This window comes from Arabidopsis thaliana, chromosome 5, assembly GCF_000001735.4.
Source record: "Arabidopsis thaliana chromosome 5, partial sequence".
NCBI lineage: Eukaryota > Viridiplantae > Streptophyta > Magnoliopsida > Brassicales > Brassicaceae > Arabidopsis > Arabidopsis thaliana.
In genome coordinates this window covers 9,473,328-9,495,147 of record NC_003076.8, presented here as the reverse complement: position 1 = coordinate 9,495,147, position 21,820 = coordinate 9,473,328, and the positions used below count along the sequence as shown (strand labels likewise).

General features: G+C 36.3%; 9 protein-coding genes, 1 long non-coding RNA gene and 2 other non-coding genes across 19 annotated transcripts; 7 read left to right on the top strand and 5 right to left on the bottom strand.

Moving 5' to 3' along the window:
• Nucleotides 1–132: 132 nt before the first annotated feature.
• On the top strand, nucleotides 133–717 carry AT5G04325. Its single transcript, NR_142749.1, has one exon. It is a non-coding gene; the product is annotated as an other RNA (long non-coding RNA).
• On the top strand, nucleotides 554–717 carry U1.9. The gene has a single exon (NR_142748.1). It is a non-coding gene; the product is annotated as an other RNA (small nuclear RNA).
• Nucleotides 718–917: 200 nt separating this feature from the next.
• U4.8 lies at nucleotides 918–1,066 on the top strand. Its single transcript, NR_142747.1, has one exon. It is a non-coding gene; the product is annotated as an other RNA (small nuclear RNA).
• Nucleotides 1,067–1,183: 117 nt separating this feature from the next.
• On the bottom strand, nucleotides 1,184–4,592 carry AT5G26990 (Drought-responsive family protein). Its single transcript, NM_122581.3, has 5 exons — nucleotides 3,707–4,592; nucleotides 2,806–2,948; nucleotides 2,451–2,528; nucleotides 1,868–2,130; nucleotides 1,184–1,617 (listed from the first exon to the last, which is right to left on the bottom strand). The coding sequence occupies exons 1-5, from the start codon at nucleotides 3,780–3,782 to the stop codon at nucleotides 1,509–1,511; spliced, it is 669 nt and encodes a 222-aa protein (NP_198051.1). The 5' UTR covers nucleotides 3,783–4,592; the 3' UTR covers nucleotides 1,184–1,508.
• SYP41 (syntaxin of plants 41) lies at nucleotides 4,056–7,015 on the top strand. Of its 3 annotated transcripts, none has more exons than NM_001036873.2 (9): nucleotides 4,056–4,743; nucleotides 4,928–5,204; nucleotides 5,304–5,393; nucleotides 5,627–5,698; nucleotides 5,795–5,869; nucleotides 5,987–6,052; nucleotides 6,145–6,225; nucleotides 6,317–6,702; nucleotides 6,787–7,015. In NM_001036873.2, the coding sequence occupies exons 1-8, from the start codon at nucleotides 4,544–4,546 to the stop codon at nucleotides 6,422–6,424; spliced, it is 969 nt and encodes a 322-aa protein (NP_001031950.1). In that variant the 5' UTR covers nucleotides 4,056–4,543; the 3' UTR covers nucleotides 6,425–6,702; nucleotides 6,787–7,015. The 3 variants fall into 3 exon arrangements, with proteins under 3 accessions (NP_001031950.1, NP_198050.1, NP_001331924.1); NM_001343989.1 differs by having other exon boundaries at nucleotides 4,317–4,743; nucleotides 6,317–6,443; nucleotides 6,569–7,001; NM_122580.4 differs by having other exon boundaries at nucleotides 6,317–7,015.
• Nucleotides 7,016–7,691: 676 nt separating this feature from the next.
• AT5G26970 (uncharacterized protein) lies at nucleotides 7,692–8,274 on the top strand. Its single transcript, NM_122579.2, has one exon. The coding sequence runs from the start codon at nucleotides 7,762–7,764 to the stop codon at nucleotides 8,086–8,088; it is 327 nt and encodes a 108-aa protein (NP_198049.1). The 5' UTR covers nucleotides 7,692–7,761; the 3' UTR covers nucleotides 8,089–8,274.
• Nucleotides 8,275–8,782: 508 nt separating this feature from the next.
• AT5G26960 (Galactose oxidase/kelch repeat superfamily protein) lies at nucleotides 8,783–10,490 on the top strand. The gene has a single exon (NM_122578.4). It carries the CDS (start codon nucleotides 8,999–9,001, stop codon nucleotides 10,238–10,240), a length of 1,242 nt encoding a protein of 413 aa, NP_198048.1. The 5' UTR covers nucleotides 8,783–8,998; the 3' UTR covers nucleotides 10,241–10,490.
• A 515-nt stretch (nucleotides 10,491–11,005) lies between these two features.
• Nucleotides 11,006–11,897, top strand: AGL93 (AGAMOUS-like 93; the record flags this gene model as incomplete). Its single annotated transcript, NM_122577.2, has 1 exon — nucleotides 11,006–11,897. The coding sequence occupies exon 1, from the start codon at nucleotides 11,028–11,030 to the stop codon at nucleotides 11,895–11,897; it is 870 nt and encodes a 289-aa protein (NP_198047.1). The 5' UTR covers nucleotides 11,006–11,027.
• On the bottom strand, nucleotides 11,374–11,785 carry AT5G26955 (uncharacterized protein; the record flags this gene model as incomplete). Its single annotated transcript, NM_001343988.1, has 2 exons — nucleotides 11,374–11,609; nucleotides 11,695–11,785. The coding sequence occupies 2 exons, from the start codon at nucleotides 11,783–11,785 to the stop codon at nucleotides 11,374–11,376; spliced, it is 327 nt and encodes a 108-aa protein (NP_001330340.1).
• A 432-nt stretch (nucleotides 11,898–12,329) lies between the features above and the next one.
• On the bottom strand, nucleotides 12,330–14,840 carry DPD1 (Polynucleotidyl transferase, ribonuclease H-like superfamily protein). 4 transcript variants are annotated; one of them, NM_203113.3, is made up of 4 exons: nucleotides 14,449–14,840; nucleotides 13,196–13,795; nucleotides 12,851–13,056; nucleotides 12,330–12,721 (listed from the first exon to the last, which is right to left on the bottom strand). In NM_203113.3, the coding sequence occupies exons 2-4, from the start codon at nucleotides 13,717–13,719 to the stop codon at nucleotides 12,501–12,503; spliced, it is 951 nt and encodes a 316-aa protein (NP_974842.1). In that variant the 5' UTR covers nucleotides 13,720–13,795; nucleotides 14,449–14,840; the 3' UTR covers nucleotides 12,330–12,500. The 4 variants fall into 4 exon arrangements, with proteins under 4 accessions (NP_974842.1, NP_198046.1, NP_851082.1 ...); NM_122576.5 differs by lacking the exon at nucleotides 14,449–14,840 and adding an exon at nucleotides 14,378–14,446; NM_180751.2 differs by lacking the exon at nucleotides 14,449–14,840 and adding an exon at nucleotides 14,362–14,432.
• Nucleotides 14,841–14,947: 107 nt separating this feature from the next.
• GATA23 (GATA transcription factor 23) lies at nucleotides 14,948–15,724 on the bottom strand. The gene is made up of 2 exons (NM_122575.3): nucleotides 15,416–15,724; nucleotides 14,948–15,308 (listed from the first exon to the last, which is right to left on the bottom strand). The coding sequence occupies exons 1-2, from the start codon at nucleotides 15,554–15,556 to the stop codon at nucleotides 15,087–15,089; spliced, it is 363 nt and encodes a 120-aa protein (NP_198045.1). The 5' UTR covers nucleotides 15,557–15,724; the 3' UTR covers nucleotides 14,948–15,086.
• A 646-nt stretch (nucleotides 15,725–16,370) lies between these two features.
• CBP60G (Cam-binding protein 60-like G) lies at nucleotides 16,371–19,469 on the bottom strand. Of its 3 annotated transcripts, none has more exons than NM_122574.4 (6): nucleotides 19,209–19,469; nucleotides 19,027–19,102; nucleotides 18,008–18,539; nucleotides 17,743–17,903; nucleotides 17,295–17,646; nucleotides 16,371–17,190 (listed from the first exon to the last, which is right to left on the bottom strand). In NM_122574.4, exons 1-6 carry the CDS (start codon nucleotides 19,286–19,288, stop codon nucleotides 16,700–16,702), a joined length of 1,692 nt encoding a protein of 563 aa, NP_198044.2. In that variant the 5' UTR covers nucleotides 19,289–19,469; the 3' UTR covers nucleotides 16,371–16,699. The 3 variants fall into 3 exon arrangements, with proteins under 3 accessions (NP_198044.2, NP_001331616.1, NP_001190408.1); NM_001203479.1 differs by having other exon boundaries at nucleotides 16,397–17,190; nucleotides 17,767–17,903; nucleotides 19,209–19,466; NM_001343987.1 differs by having other exon boundaries at nucleotides 16,381–17,646; nucleotides 19,209–19,466.
• Nucleotides 19,470–21,820: the final 2,351 nt, after the last annotated feature.

The window sequence follows — 21,820 nt, the reverse complement described above, 5'->3', positions numbered from 1 at the left end:
AGGCAATAGGCAAAATGTACACACTACTCTTTCATATTCTCTGAACAAATTCTTATATCAATCAATCAACAAATCTATACAACTCTCTTAATTCTCATATTTATGGATATGGGCTAGAAATATAAGGTTGCCTCTTCTTCTTCTTTTTTTGGCATAACGTTTTGGGGGATAATTTAGTATTAAGACTTCAATGCAAATACATTGCTTAAAGTTCTACTAGATGTTTTGTCTTCGTAGAGGTCAGGAGATCAACAAAGACAGAAAGAACAATAGTAGTCAATACGAAAATATATTGTGTTGTCACTCTTCCGATTCTGAATTTATTCTGTGGTCATCAATATTGAAGTAACAACAACTAAACAACTAACGCAGACATTGACTGGGCCTAGAACATCCGGCCCATGTGTACAACAAAAAAAACTCATGTAGTACGTTGTTGGAAACCAGGAGCTTAAAAAACGACGATGTGTTGACAAAAATAGTCCCACATCGCTTAGATCCAAAATAATGACAAGGGGACGCAGAGTATATATAGAGAAGCAGACGTTTCGAGCAAATTACTTACCTGGACGGGGTCTACTCGCGATCAACAAGACGAGTGGCCTAGGCTAGTGACCGCATTGCACATACCGTTGGGGTGCTATGCCTAAGGTCTTCCCTTGAGGAGGATCCTACGTCATTATTTGTGGCAGAAGGGGTTTGCGTTCGCGCAGCCCCTACCATTCAATTAGTCTCAATCTGTTATGCCTTAGGTTAGAAACCTGTTTTCAATATGGACAAAACAGAAATATCAGGAACTCAAGTGACGACGTGTACATTATATTGTTTGGTACACCAAAAAGTCCCACATCGGAAGCATATATTGGCTTCATAGGTTTTGCTTGGCTATAAATTAAGAGGCTCTCACTCTGTAGAAAGTCATCTTTGCGCTTGGGGCAATGACGCAGCTAATGAGGTCTTAACCGAGGCGCGTCTATTGCTGGTTGAAAACTATTTCCAAACCCCCTCCTAGGCCTAAGCTTGTCTTGGGCCTTCGAGAATTTCTGGAAGAGCTCCCTTCCGGGTAAAGCTCTACAATTCTTAGTTCAATTTTTATCCTTTAGGTTATGTCCTTGTCTAGTTGGTTGGTTTACACATTTTTAATTTGTCAAAACCGAAAATTAAAACTCTGCGATCTTTCTAACCCCAAATAGTTTCATCAAACTTTTGATACAAAACACCATAGTAAGACCAGAAAACTCAGTGCAAATATATGATCAAATACATACCTTTTTTTGGTTTCTTTTTGTAAGACCTACGGTGTACAGACAATTCGAGTGTTCATTAAAGCAAATATGTAGTTCATAAGTTAAAAATAATACTCATTATCATGTCTCTCTTTTACATTATTCTGCTTATTCCCAAACCCTTTCCCAAATCAATTGTTGCGTTTAACACAACAAAGCCGTTACATTTTCCAATCGCTGAATCATCTAACCGTAGACAAGTTACCGGAATATGTTTCTCCTTTATAAGCCGTCTTCAAGAATCATAGAGCTCAATATCCCTTGAACGAACTCGCTCTGTTTCAACTTTTCTCTGTGATCCTCTGCTGAAAGAGACTGCTTCTCAACATTCCTGTATAAGACAGATCAAGACAAGAACCATCATAACAAACTCTGCAATTTGCATTTCTACAACAACAACAAAAAAAACACTCAGATCACAAGAGCTTTTAGGTTATTGGTAAAACAAGGGATCAACTAAATTCCATTAAGGCTCATAAAAACTAAGGATGAGTAATATGCGATGACTTAACAAGAATGATCAAGAAATCAATGAGGATATCATCCAGAAGTGTAATCCAAATGAGAATGTGGAAGCATACCTTTCAGGCAAACTCTGATTCAATGTTTTCTTGGCAGAACTTGTGTCTGCACATAGACTTGACTCAGAAATGAAAAAGTCATCAGCCATTGGTGAAATGAATGAAGACAGTAAAGGATCAGCAGCTATACTGGCAGAAGAAGAGGATACAGCACGTGATGTTCCTTCAAATAGGCTCTGAAAATTTCCATCAGGAAACTCTCTCTTCAAGATCGATAGCATGGATTGAGCCCCGCCTCTTCTTGATTTCCTTTTCCGCGTCACGTAATATTTTGTTAAGGAATGTAACTGTTAGAGATAAAATCTTTATTATGATAGTAGAAAAGATAGAACAATAAAGCAACAAGAGTATAAACTCAATAGAATCCTCCAAAGCTCTCAATTGCTTGGTTAGGTTTCACAAACAAAACCTAACCCTTACTTCTAACAGAACATAAATAAAAGACTCTAGGAAAAGTAAATCCTAAACTATTTCCTAAATCATAAATCAGGAAGTATTCATATCATTAACACAACTCATTGGAAGAATCAGATAAGTACATGATCGTTAAAAATATAACTGGTAGAGAGAGCAAAAAGGATATCTTGAACATATTTGCATGTTGTAGGGTTATATGAGCAATCATATCAGAGCTCACTTTCACCGCACAAATGGGACATACCTACAAGATTAACAATGTCAAAACGCAGAATTGAAAACAAATCTTGCTATTGTAGCAATAAACAAGTGTCCTAGAGTTGATTTCTTCTCTGAGGAACACTGAGTGGCAATTCCAAATACTATTTCGACGCATTTCATTAGGTTACTTTCACTTTCTTTATATCCAAGACCAGTAACTACTAAACATAGAACAGTGCTCTTACCAAGAATGATATGATGAAACAATAAATAGATTTTGATTCAAAACGAGAGAAAGGTAACATTGAGGAAATATCTACCCCATTTTTTGCATCCATAGGATGATCTTCATCAATGTGACAGCATAGAGAGACGATATCAAAATAGTCTGAACAGAACGGGCAAGCATACTCCTCCCTGAAGTCATCTTCTCCTTCTATCTCCTCAAACCCCAAGAAATTGTCTGCGTTTTTCAAAAATGAAGAAACTAGTCAAACACGGCCAAGAGAACATTCGAAAATGTGACAACTACAAAACAAAAGCCTAGAAAATAAAATGACAACTACAAAACAAAAGCCTAGAAAATAAAATGGGAAATACTAAAAACGCGTTCCATTCTCGAAGTTCCAATACAAATGGGTTTCAGAAGAAACATCAAAGATATCTAAATAAACGAATGGAAACTAGTAGATCATAAAACCTTCCCTGGCAAAGACGTCTAAGTTTGAGATGAAACTAAAGCTTTTAAAAACGTTTTTACCAACAAGAAGTTTTGTATTTACTTGTAAGTCAAACAAGAATCATCAAGATTCCAGCTTTTGACATTAAGTTCATACCAAAACCTAGAAACAAAACACACACGCTTAATCAATCCCTAAAGCCTCACATTAGTAAAATGCCTCAAAAGACAGAATTTATTTCCTCCATTTTCCTTAAATTCAATATCAGCAAAACAAACATTTGAACAATCACCATTTCAAATATTCAGAACAAGACACAATCAATGTCTTGTCCCATTTTGTTCGGAAAACCAGAACAGTAACAAAAATGTCAATCTCTTACAGTCAATCTCGATCCTTGATCAATTCAAAAGAAAACAAATTTGAGGTCTAAATATCATTGATATTTTTGCAATAGAATCAAGATTAAATTTAAGACAAAACCAATCAAATCTCAAATTAAGAAAGAACAAATCCAAGTTATAATTTTTATCAAACTCACCAGATCGAGACAAGAAATCGAGCTGATATCTTCTTGAAGCCGATGCGAGACGATCACTCCAAGAATCAGAATCCATTTTTTCTACGAAGATTATTACAAATCGAAACCAAAGAATCCACTTTTTCAACAACAACAACAAAAAATCAAATAAATTCCAAGAATCCGAATTGATCTTGAGTCCGGATAAAACAAAAACAGAGATATTCCGATTCAAGAATCAAAAGATTCCGACGAAATGCAAAGACGAAGACGACGACGACGATTTTGCGTCTTTTTTTTCTGGAATTCGTCTTTTTATCTTCTTTTTTTATTATGGTTTTTAATTCTTTGGATATAGAGAGAGAGAGAGAGTGAAAGACATAGAAGAGATGAGTTCTATTACATGTATTAAATTGTTTTTTAACAGCCCGCACGAATGCATGCCGTTTAAACCTTTTACCCGCCGTGTTTTTCCCTTTTGGAATATCAAAACGTCATGCTGTTAGTACGACGCTTACGTGTCGAAATATTATTGGTTTGTATTTGGTAAGCTGGTGAAACAGGACAAAGTTAGCCGCGCAACTGTTTTTTAACTTTTTTTTTTACTGTTTCCAAAGTTTTAAGTTTTGGGGAAATAGTGAAAAGTGAAAACCTCAATTTGCAAATCTGAGAGTTTACTTTCCTCATCGGAAAAAGTTTTGATCTCGCCGCTCTCCGAGCACTTCCTTGTCGGAGTCCCAATTTTTGTGTTCGGTTTTATTCTCGGTCGATGATGAAGCCGCGATTGTGTTCAGATCGGAGCTGATTTCGAATTTGGATGTGAAATTGAGATTCTAGGGATTTCAAATTTTGACGATCATGGCGACGAGGAATCGTACGTTGCTGTTTAGGAAGTACAGAAACTCTCTGAGAAGCGTCAGAGCTCCATTGTCGTCATCTTCATTGACGGGAACACGATCCGGCGGCGTTGGTCCGGTGATCGAGATGGCGAGTACTTCGTTATTGAATCCGAATCGCTCTTACGCTCCTATTAGTACCGAAGATCCTGGAACTTCTAGGTACTCTTCTCTCTCTTTATCAGTGAAAATGGTGAACAATTTGATCAATTAGGGTTAACTGGAAATGATTAGCTTAGCAATGAGAATGATAATACATCATTGATAGTGTAGTTGAAGTAAATGTCTGTGAGCTACGTTAAGCTGAGAGTTAGTAGTTACTGAGATATTTTTGGTCATGTTTTAGTAAAGGTGCGATAACAGTGGGCTTACCACCAGCTTGGGTTGATGTCTCTGAGGAGATATCTGTGAATATACAGCGTGCAAGGACTAAAATGGCTGAGTTGGGAAAGGCTCATGCCAAGGCGTTAATGCCATCGTTTGGGGATGGTAAAGAAGATCAACATAATATTGAGTCTTTGACACAGGAGATAACTTTTCTATTGAAGAAGTCTGAGAAGCAACTTCAGAGGCTTTCTGCTTCAGGGCCTTCTGAAGATTCAAATGTTAGGAAAAATGTGCAGGTAGTTTTGACTTGATGGAAGCTGCTCTTAACACATTTCCTTTCTTTTTGCTGCATTTGCCATTGCTATCTAAGATTTATCATGTGTGTTTAATAACAGCGGTCTCTTGCCACTGACCTCCAACTTCTTTCTATGGAGCTTCGCAAAAAACAGTCAACATATTTGAAACGCTTGAGGCAGCAAAAAGAGGTATGAAACTATTATCTATTTTAGTGTAATTGGCATTTCTTATACCGGAAACTATGTGATGTTGCAGTGTCTCATTCTTTGAAGTTTTTGTTTGCTTTCTGCTCCTCCGCCTCAAATGAAACTTCTTTACATCGATTTCATAGATGATAGATTCTTTTAGTACTTGTTTTTTCAGAGTATATTATTCTGTCCTCTCAAGAAGCTTTGACTTGAAATGTATTATCATTTATCAGGATGGGATGGATTTAGAGATGAATCTGAGCAGAAACAGATATAGACCTGAAGAGGATGACTTTGGCGATATGGTTTGACTCCTATACCTGTTTCATTCTATCGATTTAAAGCAATCATTCGTCTTATGTCTTCTTTATTGATGGAATTTTTTCTCGATTCCTTTTTAGTTAAACGAGCATCAGATGTCAAAGATAAAAAAGAGTGAAGAAGTATCTGTAGAGAGGGAGAAAGAGATACAACAGGCAAGTGCTTGCACTACGTCTTTGTTCTTAGTTGTTTGTAGCTCACCAACGTTTTTTTTTTTCTTTTGCAATCAATCATAATCTTTTTTCTTCTTCGTTGTCTGTGTCATTGTCCAGGTTGTAGAATCAGTAAACGATCTTGCTCAAATTATGAAGGATCTTTCTGCACTTGTGATAGATCAGGTTAAACTTATTTAATCCCATATTCTCTTTGTCTAGCTTTTGAGTCTTCTTCCTTTCGAAAAACAAACTCAAAGCAACCCGTTTAATTGCAGGGTACAATAGTTGATCGGATAGACTATAATATCGAAAACGTCGCTACTACTGTTGAAGATGGTCTCAAACAACTACAGAAGGTAAAAATAGTGTTCTCTCTTCAACATTAATGTCCAACTATTTGTTTGTCCCAATTCTAAATGAAGTGGATCGCATAAAAAAACTTCACAGGCAGAGCGAACGCAGAGACATGGAGGTATGGTGAAGTGCGCATCCGTGCTTGTCATCCTCTGTTTCATCATGCTGCTACTCTTAATCCTCAAGGAAATATTCTTGTGATCGGATACTATAATCCCTGGTTAGATCAATAAGAAAAGTTCGATCCTTAACTATTTCATTCTTTAGCCCCGAACATCGCATGTTTTCCTTCAGGGCTTTTGGTTTCAACTTCTTTGCATTTAACAATACTAAGATCCTTTGCAGAGTAGTTAGTACGTAATATTATTGTGTAGAAGAAGACCATAGATAGTCAGAGGTCGATGTCTGAGGAGTTGAGAGATCTGTGCACCAACGCCAAAATACTCTCTTCACGCTAAAGTCAAGTGTTCTTTTAAAATGTATAAGATTCCAGTCATAGTTGTTGGAACTTGTTTTTGACAAAATGGTTTTGACCATTGTAACTTGTGGATTTTCCGGTGAAGACGTTCATTGGAGTGACCAGATTTCGGGCAAGATGGAATCGTAGCTGCGAGCACTACATGGTGGAGTATTCAAATGTGAAAACGAGTTTGTTTGAAATCTTTTACTTTCCGGTTATTGTATCTTCGCATAAATTACAAATTCTCAACATTCTAGTTCTTTTAAAAACATATATCATTTACAAATGTATAAATATTTTTCACTTGAAACAATGAAAACTTTATACACGTTTTTGTGATGAGTTAATATGAATTAAATTACATCTCAAGTTCTCAACTCTAGTTTGAAATTGGTCATGCCAAATAGCCTAATTGAACTTGTATTGTTATTGTGTCATTATCATGGTTCAAACCCATATTATAATCATACTGTTGACAAAAATTATAATTTTAATATTAAATTTGTGTTATTATTTTTGTAGATAATTAGCTGGAGGGTTTTTAAAAGAAAAATATAAAAAAAAAATTAAATAATGATTATATCAGCGCTTAAAAAAGATAGTATTATCCTGGATAGCACATTATTTTTTTTATCTGTTTCTAATGATTCTTTAAATTACCTTTAAATATAATAAATTACATATCTAAGAATTTTTTAAAATTTATGATAATATTTTATCTTTTTTAAATGTAGCATGTATATAATAAATTTAAAACTTATATTATATATAGTGCTTCAATAAAATCCTTGAACATGTATAACCAAAAAAAAACCTCAAACAACATGTGCATGGATGTTTACCAATTATCATTTAAAATATAGTTATCTTATTTACAATGGATGTTTACCAATTATTGGTTATATATTTATTTACAAAAATAAAATGAAAAAAAGTAGTTGATGGTTTTAGTCTTTTTTTCGCAATAGGGATAATTTTATTGTTTAAGTCAAATATTACATGGATTATGAAATACCCCAGAACAAAAAAGCTACAGAAACATATTAGGCCCAACTAAAGCCCAACAGAGAAACCGTCTATGGAAGAAGAAATATTATCTTTTGTCTCTATCCAAAGCCACGTGTCTTCTGCTGGAGAGAAACCAATACACGTACTGGATGAGAATCCAAAGTTTTCCCGACTTCATCCTTCGCCGTCAAACATCGACTCCGGTGAAGATTCAACGTCGATTAACAAATCAAACATGGAATCTTATGGGTTTTCACCGGTAAAAATAATCGAAGCCCTAATTAGAGAAACAACAGCTCAAGGTAATGTTAATATGCAACGGAAATCACTTTTTTTTCCAACTCAAATCTCTGATTTGTTTCCTGCAATTCTAAACTCAAAAAGAAAAACAGGTTAGATAATAAGTAACAAAAAGCGAAAACCGCTCTATCATTATCACCAACACATCTCAAATGAGATTTATTGAAAGCAAAGCTAATTTATGAAAAAACAAAAAGCAGCAAAAGAACGCTGACGGCATAGCCGACCATCATCACTGTGAAAGCTGAATGATACCGGACAAGAGCTGGCCAACACCGGAAAGAACTGGTAATTGCCAGACGATAATCCCTATCAGAGAAGACGGTAGCCGGAAAAAAATTCGGACGGCAAAGTGAGTTTGAGGTTTCTCTCTCTCTGAAAGAATTTAGAAAGAGAAGAGAGAGAAAAAACTTTGGTACTTAATTAATTATTTAAGTAATTAATTGATGATTTTAGTTTGTCTTGGAAACATACTTAAAACCAAAAAAATATGGAAATGGATTGTAATTTGTCTTGGAAACATACTTAAAACCACTCAAAAAACTAGATTTCCTGTTTTTTTTTGGAGAAATGTTTTTGAAAAACCACAATCATTTAAGGCCTTGTAGTTTTATTGCCAATGGAGTATGAGTTACTATCAAAAATTGAAAAACAAGTGAAATTCATATCCTTTTTAGTCTTAGCTGTATAATTTTCTGCATGGCCGGATCTAGTTAGTACCTAATATAAGTTAAACTATACAAAGTTATAGTTAAGATTACTTCATTAATTATATTAAAAGAGGATTAGTACTTTAGTAGATAACCCATAAACGAAAGCTAAGTAGTTGAATTTGCATGTGTACGTATATGGAGTATAAAGCAGTATGTACTATTTATTTATTTAGTGCATAGTCTTTTTACTTTCTTAAATCACACTTCCCTCTCAACTCCGTAACTCCCACAGATATAATAATTTATTTTATTTTCATATCTTAGAATTAAATTTGTTCTCTGAAGATAATTCTGATGTCAGAAAACTGCAATTCTCGCCATTTCTCATGGCTCATGAAATCTTGTTTACCAAATCCCTCCGACGCCAAATCACTAGTCCAGATCCACCAACCGTCGTCCACGGCGGCGAATTCTTCAGCTACAATCGCTTCTCTACCTGACGATTTACTCCTCGAATGTATCTCAAGAGTCCCTTCCTCTTCAATTCCTTCTCTCGCCGTCGTTTGTCGCCGTTGGTCTCGTCTCCTCCACTCTCCTTACTTTCTCCATCTCCGTCGTCGTTTAGGTTTGCTCCGACATTCTCTCTTCGCGATATCCACCGTCGATTCAGGACTTTTCGCCGCGGATTTGCAGTTTCAGTCCGAGATTGCGTCGTGGAAAGTGTCTCTTGCGGTTTCGAGTAGGTCTGTTGGCGTTGACGGTAGTTATGGAAGTTTATCTCATGCTCGCGCGGCGGCGATTGGACCTAGGGTTTATGTTGTTAGTAGAAATGCTGTTTTGAGATACGATTCGTGGATGGGAACGCTTAATTTGAGATCTCCGATGATTTTCCCTCGGAAGAAATTCGCAATCGCGGTTGTTTCTGGTAAGATCTACGTTGCTGGAGGTGGTGGTGGTTCGGAGGTTGCGGCGGCGGTGGAAGAGTATGATCCGGAGTTGAATCGGTGGGAAGTTGTGACTCAATCGGCGAGGAAGAGATACGGTTGCATCGGAGCAGCCGTTGACGGAGTTTTTTATGTGATCGGTGGATTGAAAATTGGGAATGAGACCTCACGCGCGGTGGCGGCGCGTGCTTATGCGAGCTCTATGGATCTTTTCGATGTGGAGTCGCGTCAGTGGTTAAGGAGTCGTTCGGTTCCTGGTGGTGGATGTGTAGTGGCGGCGTGTGCGGCGGTTGGATATGTGTATGTGCTAACCAGTCACGCGGTGGAGCTTTCGTTTTGGCGATTTGATGCGCGTCGTCGTGGTGGAAACAGCGGGTTTGGAGAATGGCAGAGGCTGAAAAGTCCGCCGTTACCGGCACAGGTGCGGTTAGATGGAACGGTGAGGTTTAGCTGCGTCGGAGTGGAAGATAAAGTGGCGGTGGTTCAGGTGGTGGGATGCATTGACGATTTGCTTCGGCGGAGTGGGAGGGGTGAGAGAGGGATTAGAGAAAGCCTTGTGTTGCTGTATGATACGACGGAGGGAGAGTGGAGGAGAGCGGCGGATTTACCTGAGATGATTACACGCGCCGCCTGTGCGTGTGTGGAGTGGTAAGAGTGGAGACCACGGCGCAGGATTATGGGTACGAGAAGTTGGAAGATGCCAACGTACGCAGGATATATTAAAGTGGGCAAAAACAATATCATTATGATTGGTGCACATGTTTACTGTATGAAAAGCAATAGCGTCTTCTTGAGCTCGTAACCTTATTGGCTATTTTTATTTCCCAATCAAATCTTATCAGTAATTATTATATAAGAAAATATTTACTACAACGGTTAGATTGATATTAGTGAAATGGAAATAGGATCTAATTTATATTTTTCTATACTAATAAACTATAAACAATTATTTATAAAAAATAGTGCAGACAACCAAGATTTTTTTGCTGACCTTAATTAAAATATTAGTAAAATATGTAGAATTTTTTTTTTACAACGGTTAGATTGATATTGGTAAATGAAAATCAGATCTAAATTAGATTTCCTCTCTGATATCAATCATAAAATGGATTTTATTACACGTGATCAGGAAAAAAAAAAGAAGATTTTTATTACAATTACTGAAAAATGCCAACGGTTAGATTAATTAATATCATCATCATATAATGAAGAAAAGATACTCTAAAGAAAAAGGAAATAAAACCCACAGCTCAATTTGTCTCTCTTGGTTTAGTAAAATCAATATCAAATATTATATGGAAATACTATAATTTCACAATTCTATATAACCCTGAACCGTGTGTTAGTTACACTATTATTCTAAGAGTTTATTTTCTAGGTTTCTCTCTGATAAGAAACTAGGTATCTTCTTCTTCTTTTTCTGTGGGTAAACAACAACAATGGATTCTTCAATGTCGACGAAGAAGAAAACCAAATTGTCTGTGAGAAACCAAACTTGTTTCAAGAAATCGTCCCTGTCTTCTTCTTCCACTGCAAAAAAGACCACGAATTTGTCTATGAGAGAACAGACCATGTTTAAGAAAGCCCTCGAGCTTTCGACTCTGTGCAACATCGATGTCTGTGTCATATACTATGGTCGTGACGGAAAACTCATCAAGACATGGCCGGATGATCAATCAAAAGTTCGAGACATGGCTGAGAGGTTTAGCAGATTACACGAGAGAGAGCGATGCAAGAAAAGAACCAACCTTTCTCTGTTTCTACGTAAGAAGATCCTCGACGACACTAAATTGTCGGAGAAAGTCTTAGAGATGGAGGATTCGTTAGAAAGTGGTCTACGAGTACTACAAGATAAGCTTCTGTTACTCCAACCCGAGAAAAACCAGACCGAGTTTGGTCAGACCCGTGCGGTTTCTTCCACAACGAATCCATTGTCTCCTCCTCCTTCGCTAATTGAGGATCATCGTCATCAACAACGGACAGAACCATTGATGAGTGGTGTGTCAAACACAGAGCAAGACCTATCGACGTCATCATTGAGTCAAAATCAGAGCAAATTTTCTGTCTTTCTCTATAACCATGACAACTGTAGCTTCTATCAAGTACCTGACTCTGTTTCTAGCTTTGACAGTTTGACGAGTACTGGTTTACTTGGGGAACAAGGATCTGGTCTGGGAAGTAGCTTTGATCTTCCCATGGTTTTTCCTCCTCAGATGCAGACACAAACCCCACTTGTCCCCTTTGATCAGTTTGCGCCATGGAATCAAGCACCGTCGTTTGCAGATCCAATGATGTTCCCTTATAATTAGTTCTTGTTGTTCCAAACTCTGATCTTTGACTTGGTGTACGTTTTATTATGGTCTATTATATATGTATTCTTCATTTAGATTATGAGTTTAACTGTCTCTTCTCTTGCCTGATTACGAGTTTGTACTGAATTGTATGTTTTCCCAAGTATGAATGCTATTTTCTCAAGTTTCTAAAAACAGTCTTGGCTTCTTCTATTTTTCTTATATCTGAGTTCTAAAACCTGTTATATTCAAAGTCTTAACATTAATTGAATGTTAGATGTCCATAATTTATGCAGATTAGCCAACTAATTGAGTAATTGAGCAAGGTTCTGTGAAATTTTCTCAATGGAGGAAAGCTTTTTGTAAGAGCAGCGATTGTGACAAGCAAATTACTTGGCACTTTGATGTGTCAGATGCTCTTGTAGCAGCTTCCAACAAAAGATGTTGTTGTGTAATTGTGTTTTGTCCAAGAGGTGGAAAAACTCTGGCTCTGTATTTTGTCTTGATTAATGTAGGATCAAATTAAATAATCGGTTACATTAATTGCAGAGTTAGATACATTAAACAATAGAATGAGAGAAGAATATCCCAAAAGAAGCTTATAGCTATGTCTAAAATGCTTCAGGCCTTCTTGTTCTTGGCCATGGCAGCACTGATATCAGATGCAGTGTGACAGCGAAGGACGAGATCAGAGAGTGAGAGCTTGAGATCAATGGTGAGTTTCTGGAACACCTTAGATAAGAGTAACACATCTGACAAGGCTCTGTGAGCATCACCCTCCCTTGTAAGACTATAGTAGTCCGCAAGCGCTTCCAACGATGAACTTAGCTTAACCGTTGGCTCTGCAAAATTAGAAGAAGAATAACGCATTTCTAGTTTAGCCAACTAAGATCATGGTGATACAAAGCGAGACCATACAGGCTTAATTTGCATCTCAGTGAAATAGAAGCTGATGGATTTTAGTATGTTACCTACAGACTTCATGTTCTCTCTAGCGAGTGGGAGCGAGTCGAGTAACAACCAATTATGAGGAATCTCATAAGAACAACGGTTAAACTCGTTGATCAAAAACTGGAAGTCAAATGATTTGCCGTTGTGTGCAACTAACATCACATAACCTCCAGGCTTCTGTCGACTCTCAACATACCGCAGAAATATCGGTATCAGCTCTTCCATCCTACCACCAACACAAAACCATCATTAGTTTGATCCAATGGAAGCCACACAATCATAAACAACCATCATTTGTTACAAACTAATCACAGAAATTCAAAAGAACTCTACATGATACAATTTTATCTAAAGACTATGTATACCTTGGAACCTCGGGTCGACAGACCATATCATTCCTGATTCCATGGATATGTGCGTTAGTTATAGGAACAACACCCGGGTTGACAAGAGTCTGAAATGTGCTGTACCCACCACCAGCTATATCCTGAGCTGCAATTTCAATTATCCGCTCATTTTTCCGATGCAAACCAGTTGTCTCAAGATCAGAGACTATAACCGTGAGGAGCTTAGACAGATCTTTATCTTGCGCAAGCCGTTGCTGAAGATTACCAAAAGGCTGTACCTTGGTTCTACTCTCTTCATCTATAATCCTGGTTACAGGAACTGTTCCTCCCAACACACTGCTCTTAGTGTTGCTTCTACTACCTTGTGTAGTTGTACTCACGTTACGTCTGATCCATCTTGCTTTACCATCAACAGAAGAAGCTCTAACATCAAGCAGCTTCAAGCTAGAGCTGTTCTTGATCCATCCATGAACACGCTCACAGCAAGAACTTCCAAATGAATGGATTCTCAATCTAGAGACTTGCGAGATTGAGATACACATCAGATCCTCTCGCTCTCTCTTTCTCTCCCCCAAATAAGCTCAAGAATCAAAGAGACAATGTCTCCTCTATTCCAATCTGTAGATCCAGAGAATGAAAATTAGAACTAGGCACATATAAACCCACAGTGGATACAACTTCTTAACAGTTTCATTTCTATAGTTCCCTTCTGATCCTAAAGACGAGTAGTTTCACAACATCATTACAAAATTTCTTCAAAACCCTATGGAAAATTTAATCTTTGACTCAAAATTTGAGTTCTTTTCTATACAGATATAGAAGGGAACAAGCTACAAAGACAATAGAACACAACATACTCTATAATCTCAGCATAAGAGAGAAGAAAGCAAGGCAGAGGAAACAATTCTTATATTCCAAACAGAAACATAAATAAAACAGATTTTGAAATCGTTACAGAGACTTTGAATTTCAAATCTTTTCCTTGGTTTAGAAATCTAGGAAGCAATAAAAATCATAACTTTCACCTAATTGTGTAAGCATCCAGACAAATCAAACAGGGTAAAGAAAACGATAAGTCAAATTCAAAAGAAACGAATTTTTGATTTTAATTCGAAAACAAGTGAGGAATTGCAGAAATGAAGAAGGGAATCAAACAAAATCTGAGTTTTTTTCAACGAGGAGACCTAAAAAGAGACGAACTTTGTCTTTAATTACAGAGAATCGAAATGACCCAGAAGGAGAAAATGAATCGGAGAGGAGAAGATACTTGCCTTGTGTGAATCAAACTCGAAACAAGACTGCATTTGCTTGCACGGAAGTGAGAATTTTTGTAAGAAATCGACTGTTTAATAGAGAGAGGGAGAGAGCATAATTGAGATTGAAGTAAACAGGTCGCGTGAGAGGGAGAGTGGGAGAGAGAGAGAGACCCGTTTTATTCGGATCTGTGACCCGATCCGACAAATACGGATCTACGTGGCTTGAAGTAAGAAGGGTCGACATGTTTCCACTTTTGGCAAATTTCATCACCCTACTTTATAGTTTGGTACATTATGAAAAGTATTCGAGCACGATCTGATTTCGGTTGAAATGTTGCACTCCGAGAAGCATGATCACCCAGATCAGTCCATACCCGATTTCGTCTCGCAGTGATGATCTACGTGAAGATCTTATTCAAGTTACTCTAAGACCATCTCCAACCAAGTCAATGTAAAGCCCAAACAGAAATACTCCAATCTATTTAAAATTCATTTGTGGCCTTTCGACACAAAGTTAGGCCCAACTTATTTCATTAAATCTTAAATTATTCATATTCAAAAGAGTGACCCAAAATAGATATAGAACGTCAACAAAGGAGAGGACAAAACTGTGTTTTTTTAACTTTCTAGCGAGAGATATTCTGTTTTTTGACTTAGGCCAAAACAGAGCTACAAGACAATAACAATAGACACAAAGCAGCTTGTTCTTCCTCCTTTAGACTCCTTCGTTTCTTCACCGCCACGCCACCGTGTGATGATGATAATAGGTTTATCTTCTTGGAGGCTAAGCTTTTGTGGCTGCGAATAATATGAATACCCAATAACTCTGATCGTCTCTGTTTTCTGTGTCTAATTCCACATGCATTGCAAAGTGACTGCAAATCCCACCACAAATCAAAATAAACAACTTAAGAACACTTGATGAATTATCTTAAGATCAAACAAAGTTATGAATATAGTAATTAAAGGTAGAAGAAGAGACCTTAGGACCAGTTGGTCCACCTCTCCACATTGGTGTCTTGGTGGTCTTACACTCACTGCAACACCTAATTGTCCCCTTCTCTTCTTTCATTCTCACTGACACGTAAGAGGATGAACAAGATAGTAGCTTCCTTGGATCCATCAAATAAAAAAAAACAATCTTAGTTCTTAGAGTTCCTTTTTGATACAACAGTAGTGATCAAGAACTCTTCAATTCTCTGAATACGGAGATTATATGGGTGACAAGATTGGTTCTTGTTCGTGGTATGAGTCATCAAGAAAGGCTTAAGAGCTCCTTAAAAACCCTCTCGAACTAGTGTGCGTGTGGTAAGAAGACGAAAGAGCCCTTGGGCGCTCTTTTGATGAACAATGATTAAGACTTTTTTGGTAGATGTATGACACAAAACAAAACATCTCCCAAATCATTGTCGGGTGGAAAGCAAAGTGGCAGTACGCACGACCGGGATCTATGGATTTTCTTTATAATAGTGGTGAGAGTGTGTGTATTAGACAAAAGAAAGTAAAAAAAGAAACCACAAATTTCTGCAAACTTGTTCACATGAAGACAGAGACAAAGGAATGAAGCAAAAGCCAGCCAATGTTTCACTTACTCATAGACTTTTTGATGTGATAAGGAAGCCAATAGTCTTCTTCCCAAATCAATTCAAGGAAAAGTAAAAGGACAACATTAATAATGTTACATTATTTAACGTGAAAGCAGTATAGAATAAAGTTATATAACTTTTCTTGGCATACCCATAAGAATAATTGTTCTACACATTCTTTGAACACCAAATTACATATCTATAAATCACAAATATTGCTATACGTTGGAGATCTGAACAAATAACAATGTCCATGTGGTAAACCATTTTTTTTTAGGCATCTCTACAAAAGTAAAGTTTTAAAATTATGTATTTTTCACTATAAAATTTAGGTGTACGCAAAGATTATTCATGTATCATATTGGTCTAGAACAATCAATAGCCGAGATCCATTATTGAAAAGTTATGGTAGAAAAAAACATATATACATAGCTTTTATTTATACATAGCTTTCGTGTACAACAAGAAACCTCTGATTCTTATACGGCATATGGTTACAACTTACAAACCCTGTGCCACAGCTATACTTACCCAGGGAAAAAAATACTTTGATATACGCAAAGGCTAATCCCCGTAACTCAATGGCCGGGATCCATTTATCTAACCCTATTCACAAATATATATACACATTTATCGTGCAACGCAAGAAACCGCTGATTTTAATAGGTAGGCAAGAGTTCTTACAAGCCTTCCCTCGGATTTCTGGCAGTTGTGTGTCTCCGGACTTCCTTAAAAGCTGCCCTAACCTTGAAAGCTGCCTTAACCTTACACCACCTGGCTCTTGGAGATCCCAAATTAACGTTTGCAAAATGAACATCGAACATTCCAGCTTCTTCCGTCTCAGACACGGTAAGAAACATCGTTTCAACGGCTTGGTGCGTACCAGGTGACCAGCTTGAGGTCATGTCATCATGGTGATGATAAGAAAACGCGTTCTCATCCTCCTCGTTATTCTCTATACAACCTTTTGTCACAACAGTTTGTGATTTTCCGTGTACTTGATCGAGTTCACTTACTTTGAAGCTGTTTCCGAAAGTCGGTAAGAACTTTTTGTCGATATGAAACCTCGCGGTTGATGAGTTATCAAAACTCATCAGGACATCAGGGTGGACCGTTGAGCTTGAAGCTTTGTGGCAAAGAGCCATCGAAGAGCTTGATGGATCCAAACTTCCTATATTTTCGAAAAAAGGTACATCAATTTTTTTATTAATTAGTCTATAGTAAGATATAGATATATCAAAAGACTTAACACCATGACCATTACATATTGTATACCTTGAAAGTCGATGTGCTGCGATCCAGAACATGTTACGACAAATCCAGGATCTTGCGGGCACTGTAAGGACCTTTGTGGATGACCCACAAAGGTCCTATCGTTAACCGCTGTAATGCGGTTAAGGTTTTGATAAGCTTCGGCCTTTAATTGGTCTAGAATTGGCTGATCAAGGTTTTGGATATCGTTGCCATTGAATGACACTCTTATCAACTCATAAACAGAGTTGAAGAGAAGTGTTACGCCCGGAGTGTTTGCATTGTAAATGTAACACTCTGTTTCGTCCAAAACGCAATCCATGGCATGTGATACAATTGTGTTCCATGTTTTCTTTGAGACCCCTGCACCAATTATCTGTTAAATAAAAAACGAAACAATTTTGTCAATGGTTAAGAAGATTATAGACATCAAGATTCATTTTAGCTATTTAGCTATCAATGATAATCTTACGTTGTGTAACTCATTTCGATTTACAGTATACAAACGGCGAAAATCCTTGACGGTTAAAATCTTGCGTTCAGCCAAACGCGTTGCCGAAACTCCATCTTTCGCGATTTTCTCTAGTCTCCAAACCTCATCACTGGGGCACGGAGGATGATGTTTTTTATAAGCTGCATAAGCAAATGGAAATAAACAAACGGATTAATATATAATTCATTCTAAACGTTTTAACCGCGATTGCAACGGCTAACCAAACGCAGTAACCGCTACTTACATTCTCCTCGTTGGTCTCTACATCCAAAAGCTTCACTTCTCGCCTCCACGGCTCCATCTCCGGTCAACTTAGCACCTAACCGGAACTTCCGACTCCTAGTCCAGCTCGAGTTATCCGAGAAAGCTATATCTCCGGTTATAACTCCAACACCGTTTTTAAGCATCACCGTTAGGTCTCCAGTGAGCAACGGACGTTTCCCTTCACGTTGCGTGAGAATATTCCGATTAAATCCCTCAACGGTCCAGCTTTCTTCCGTGAAATCAGCGTTCAGCGGCACGAGCTCGACCCGAGAAGACGAGAACGGTCCCGTACTAACTAGAGTGTTTGTGGTGGCGTCCACGAGCTCGATCACAAGCGGAGAACCATCCTCAGCTTCGATCTTGGACCCCGTGAATATCGATGATGGCGGCGAGTTTATGAAGCACAGCTTCAATCGTGAGCGAGACGATGGCGTTTCTGAGCGAGATCGCTCCATTGAGACGCATGATGAAGAGAGAAAAGGTTGAAGACTACGCTGTATCTCCTCTCGGACCTAAACCAAAAGAGTTGAGAATATCATTAACTAATTTGCATGTAACAACGAATATTATTAAACATATGGTATGGTTACGTAACATAAACAGCTCACAAATATTTAGCGGTAAGTAATCATAAGACATGGGCAAATCAAAGTTTTCATAATTTTTTCATGATTGGTAACCGTTAAAACGGTACAAATTGTATTAGTCACAAGTCCACCGAAACATATTAATGATTTCGTTATACTTTCATAATTTGATATATACTATAATTACTAGACTTGTGACTATTTTGTTATATACTATATAGTTACTAGACTTAGGGACCATTGTAGATCGAGGAGCCCACAAAGTTTAAAACAAGAAGAGAAGTAGTCGGTCAAACTTGGTGGCTCAATATTAGGAACATGTTAATTAAAAACAATCCGTGATTAATTAAGATTAAGCAGAGTAAGTTGTTAAGTAAAGACGATTGGAAAATTAGAAAGAAAAGAAACTCACAATTCTTCTTATCATGTTCTCCATCTGAATCATGAATTGATTATTTGACTGGTCTCTCATCACTTTCTTCACAACTCTGTGGTTTAAATGAGAAAATGAAACTAGAAAATTAGAAAACTTATCCGAAAATAAACCGGAAAAAAATAATGAAGGATTTGTTCGGTATAAGATCAAGAACTCACTTCTTGAATGTTAAGTTACGAGCTCTAAAGACACTGTAACCACTACCCCCATGAAAACTAGGGCTGTTCCGAATCTTCATTGATCACTTTTAGGTTTAGAGAATTTTTTCAAAGATTTAAAACCTTGAAAGAGTTTTTGTCTTAAAAGAAAAAACTCTTTGTGTGAGAGAAAGGTAGAGAGAGAGAGATGAGAATGGGAAGAGAGTGAATGAGGAAAATATAAAGGCAATGAGTATTGACGAAGCAGCAGTGAAACTTCCAGGAAGATTCGTGCTCGGAGTTTATAAGTGCTATTCATTAACCACGCTAGAGTTAGTTATTTAGTTAACTAATTAAAATCAAAAATAAAGACACTTGTGTTGTGTTGTGTTGTGTCATATATTAGTTCGTTATTTAATTGCTGTTTGGATCATTTCGTACAAACTAAAATTAGCTTGTAATAATATAGAAGAATATATTACTCGATCAAACTAAACCTCTACATGTATTTTAATTAGCTTCCTCTCATATTGGAAAAGTCGGATATAGTGGAGAGATTAAATAATTTCAGTGTATTAATTTTTTGTTTATGTAACTTAAAGTAAGGATCGTTGTATTAAAACTGGTTCTAGTTGGTAACATGTTGTGATATTGGGTATACCATTAGCAGTATTCTCAGTTTTTCTTTGCTGAAGAACAAGTACCGGTTTATATCAACGATGGAATCTAGTATTGGAGAGATCATATGAGATTATATTAACTGCATGTGTTGCAACTTTATTTTAAATCTGATGAATACATTTTTATGTTTTGGTAATGAAGATTTGGTGATTTGTTTTAAATCAGTATCTTATTTTATATTTTTTTTTGCAAAACATACCAGGGTTTAAATATTTTAAAGTGTTTTCAAATGAAAATATATGTTTTTCAGATTACTATGTATTTTTATATACAATAAGAGAATTTAATTGGATAATTCACCAAATTTTTGTTCATAACATCTAAAATATAGAATAACAGTAAAGATAAAAACTTCCAAATCTAGTTATAATTAAAACTATAATTAGATTTTTACCTATATGACATTATCTTGGTCTAATTAGGTGAATGAATTATGAACATTTCAAATACAGAATTATTTGAAATTCCATAAACTAGCCAAAACAGCCGTTGACATAAGCGTTGACATGGCTAGATCGTCAACTAGAAGTACATTGACCCCCAAAAAAGCCACGCTTAGGTGATGCCGTTAACGCGTTTTTCAGTAATTGATATGATCAAAATATTAAGATTCAACATAATGGTTTCAAAATTGGAAGGAGATATTCAGAAAACTAAAGTAACATGTTTTTCTACATCGACGCGGTCTGCTGATGGACAATCTTCTTCTTTGATAATCTACCAAACAAAACGACACAAACGGTTATCTAAGAGGAAAAAAAAAACTGAAAGGACAAATATAGTATTAATATTTGTATATAATTTTTAACAGGTAGATATTTCATGTGGGAGAAGTGTACACGTCGATTTTTTTTTTTTTGCCAATAAACAATGTAGTTTTCAAGGTTCAGAATTTATAGAAATTAAAATAAAATAGATTAAAAATAATAAATATTTTCTAGAAATTAAAATAAAATAGATTTTTTAAAAAATAACTATACTAGAGGAAATAATATTATATATGTTGAGTAGTTATGTTCACCGGTCAATTAGAACAATAATTTAAAGGTTCAAAATCTATTGTTTGTTTTTGTAAAAATATTTTATCTTTTATAATATAATTTTTGGTTTTTAAAAGAACTAATCATACTTTAATATGATTGTTTCAGAAAAACCGTTGACAACTATCTTTTGGTAATGTATCGAATCATGTCCTTTTGAGGTTGGATTGTCGTTAGCCTATTTTGTTCGTGTACTCAAACAAATAATTTTTTTTTTAATCCCTTTTTGGTCTTTTTCATGTTTTAAAACACGAGATTAGTAGTGTATAATTCTAATTAATACATATGATTATCAAATTTATTCAAAACATTCATTATGATAAGTCTAATAAAATTAATCAGATAGAAGTATCCTATAGTAGTGCGGACATGATCATTTTCTGGTGTATAAGATATTTTTCTAGATGGCAATTAAAAATTGGCGTTAAAACTTAAAAGAAATAATTGATGGTTTTATGTTGAGAGAACATTTCCTTCCAAATTCGAGGAAAATCGTAAGGAAACTAAAGAGAGGCCGAATAGTCAAACTAAATGTTGATTGATATCTAAGTTTGATCGAGCCATTTCATTAACCAATCACTATACGCTACTCTTGTAATACTTTTATAATAGTTTTTGTAAAACAAAAACAGAACTTACAAATGCTAAAAAAACTAACTCTACCTCTACCAGACTACCACATGAGATTATGAATTAAGTTTTGAGTTTAAGAATTACAAAAGACATAACTCGAATAAATCAAACTTACAAAAAGTAATTCTACTTCAAATTTACTCTATGTTTGGTAACATTTATGAATTAGACATGTAACTCAACTTAACTCATACTACTAATCAAAACTTAAGTCTAAGTGAGTCTTGGAGGTTTTTTTTTTAAACAGATTTTGAATGTTTACTTATTTGTTCTCCTGAA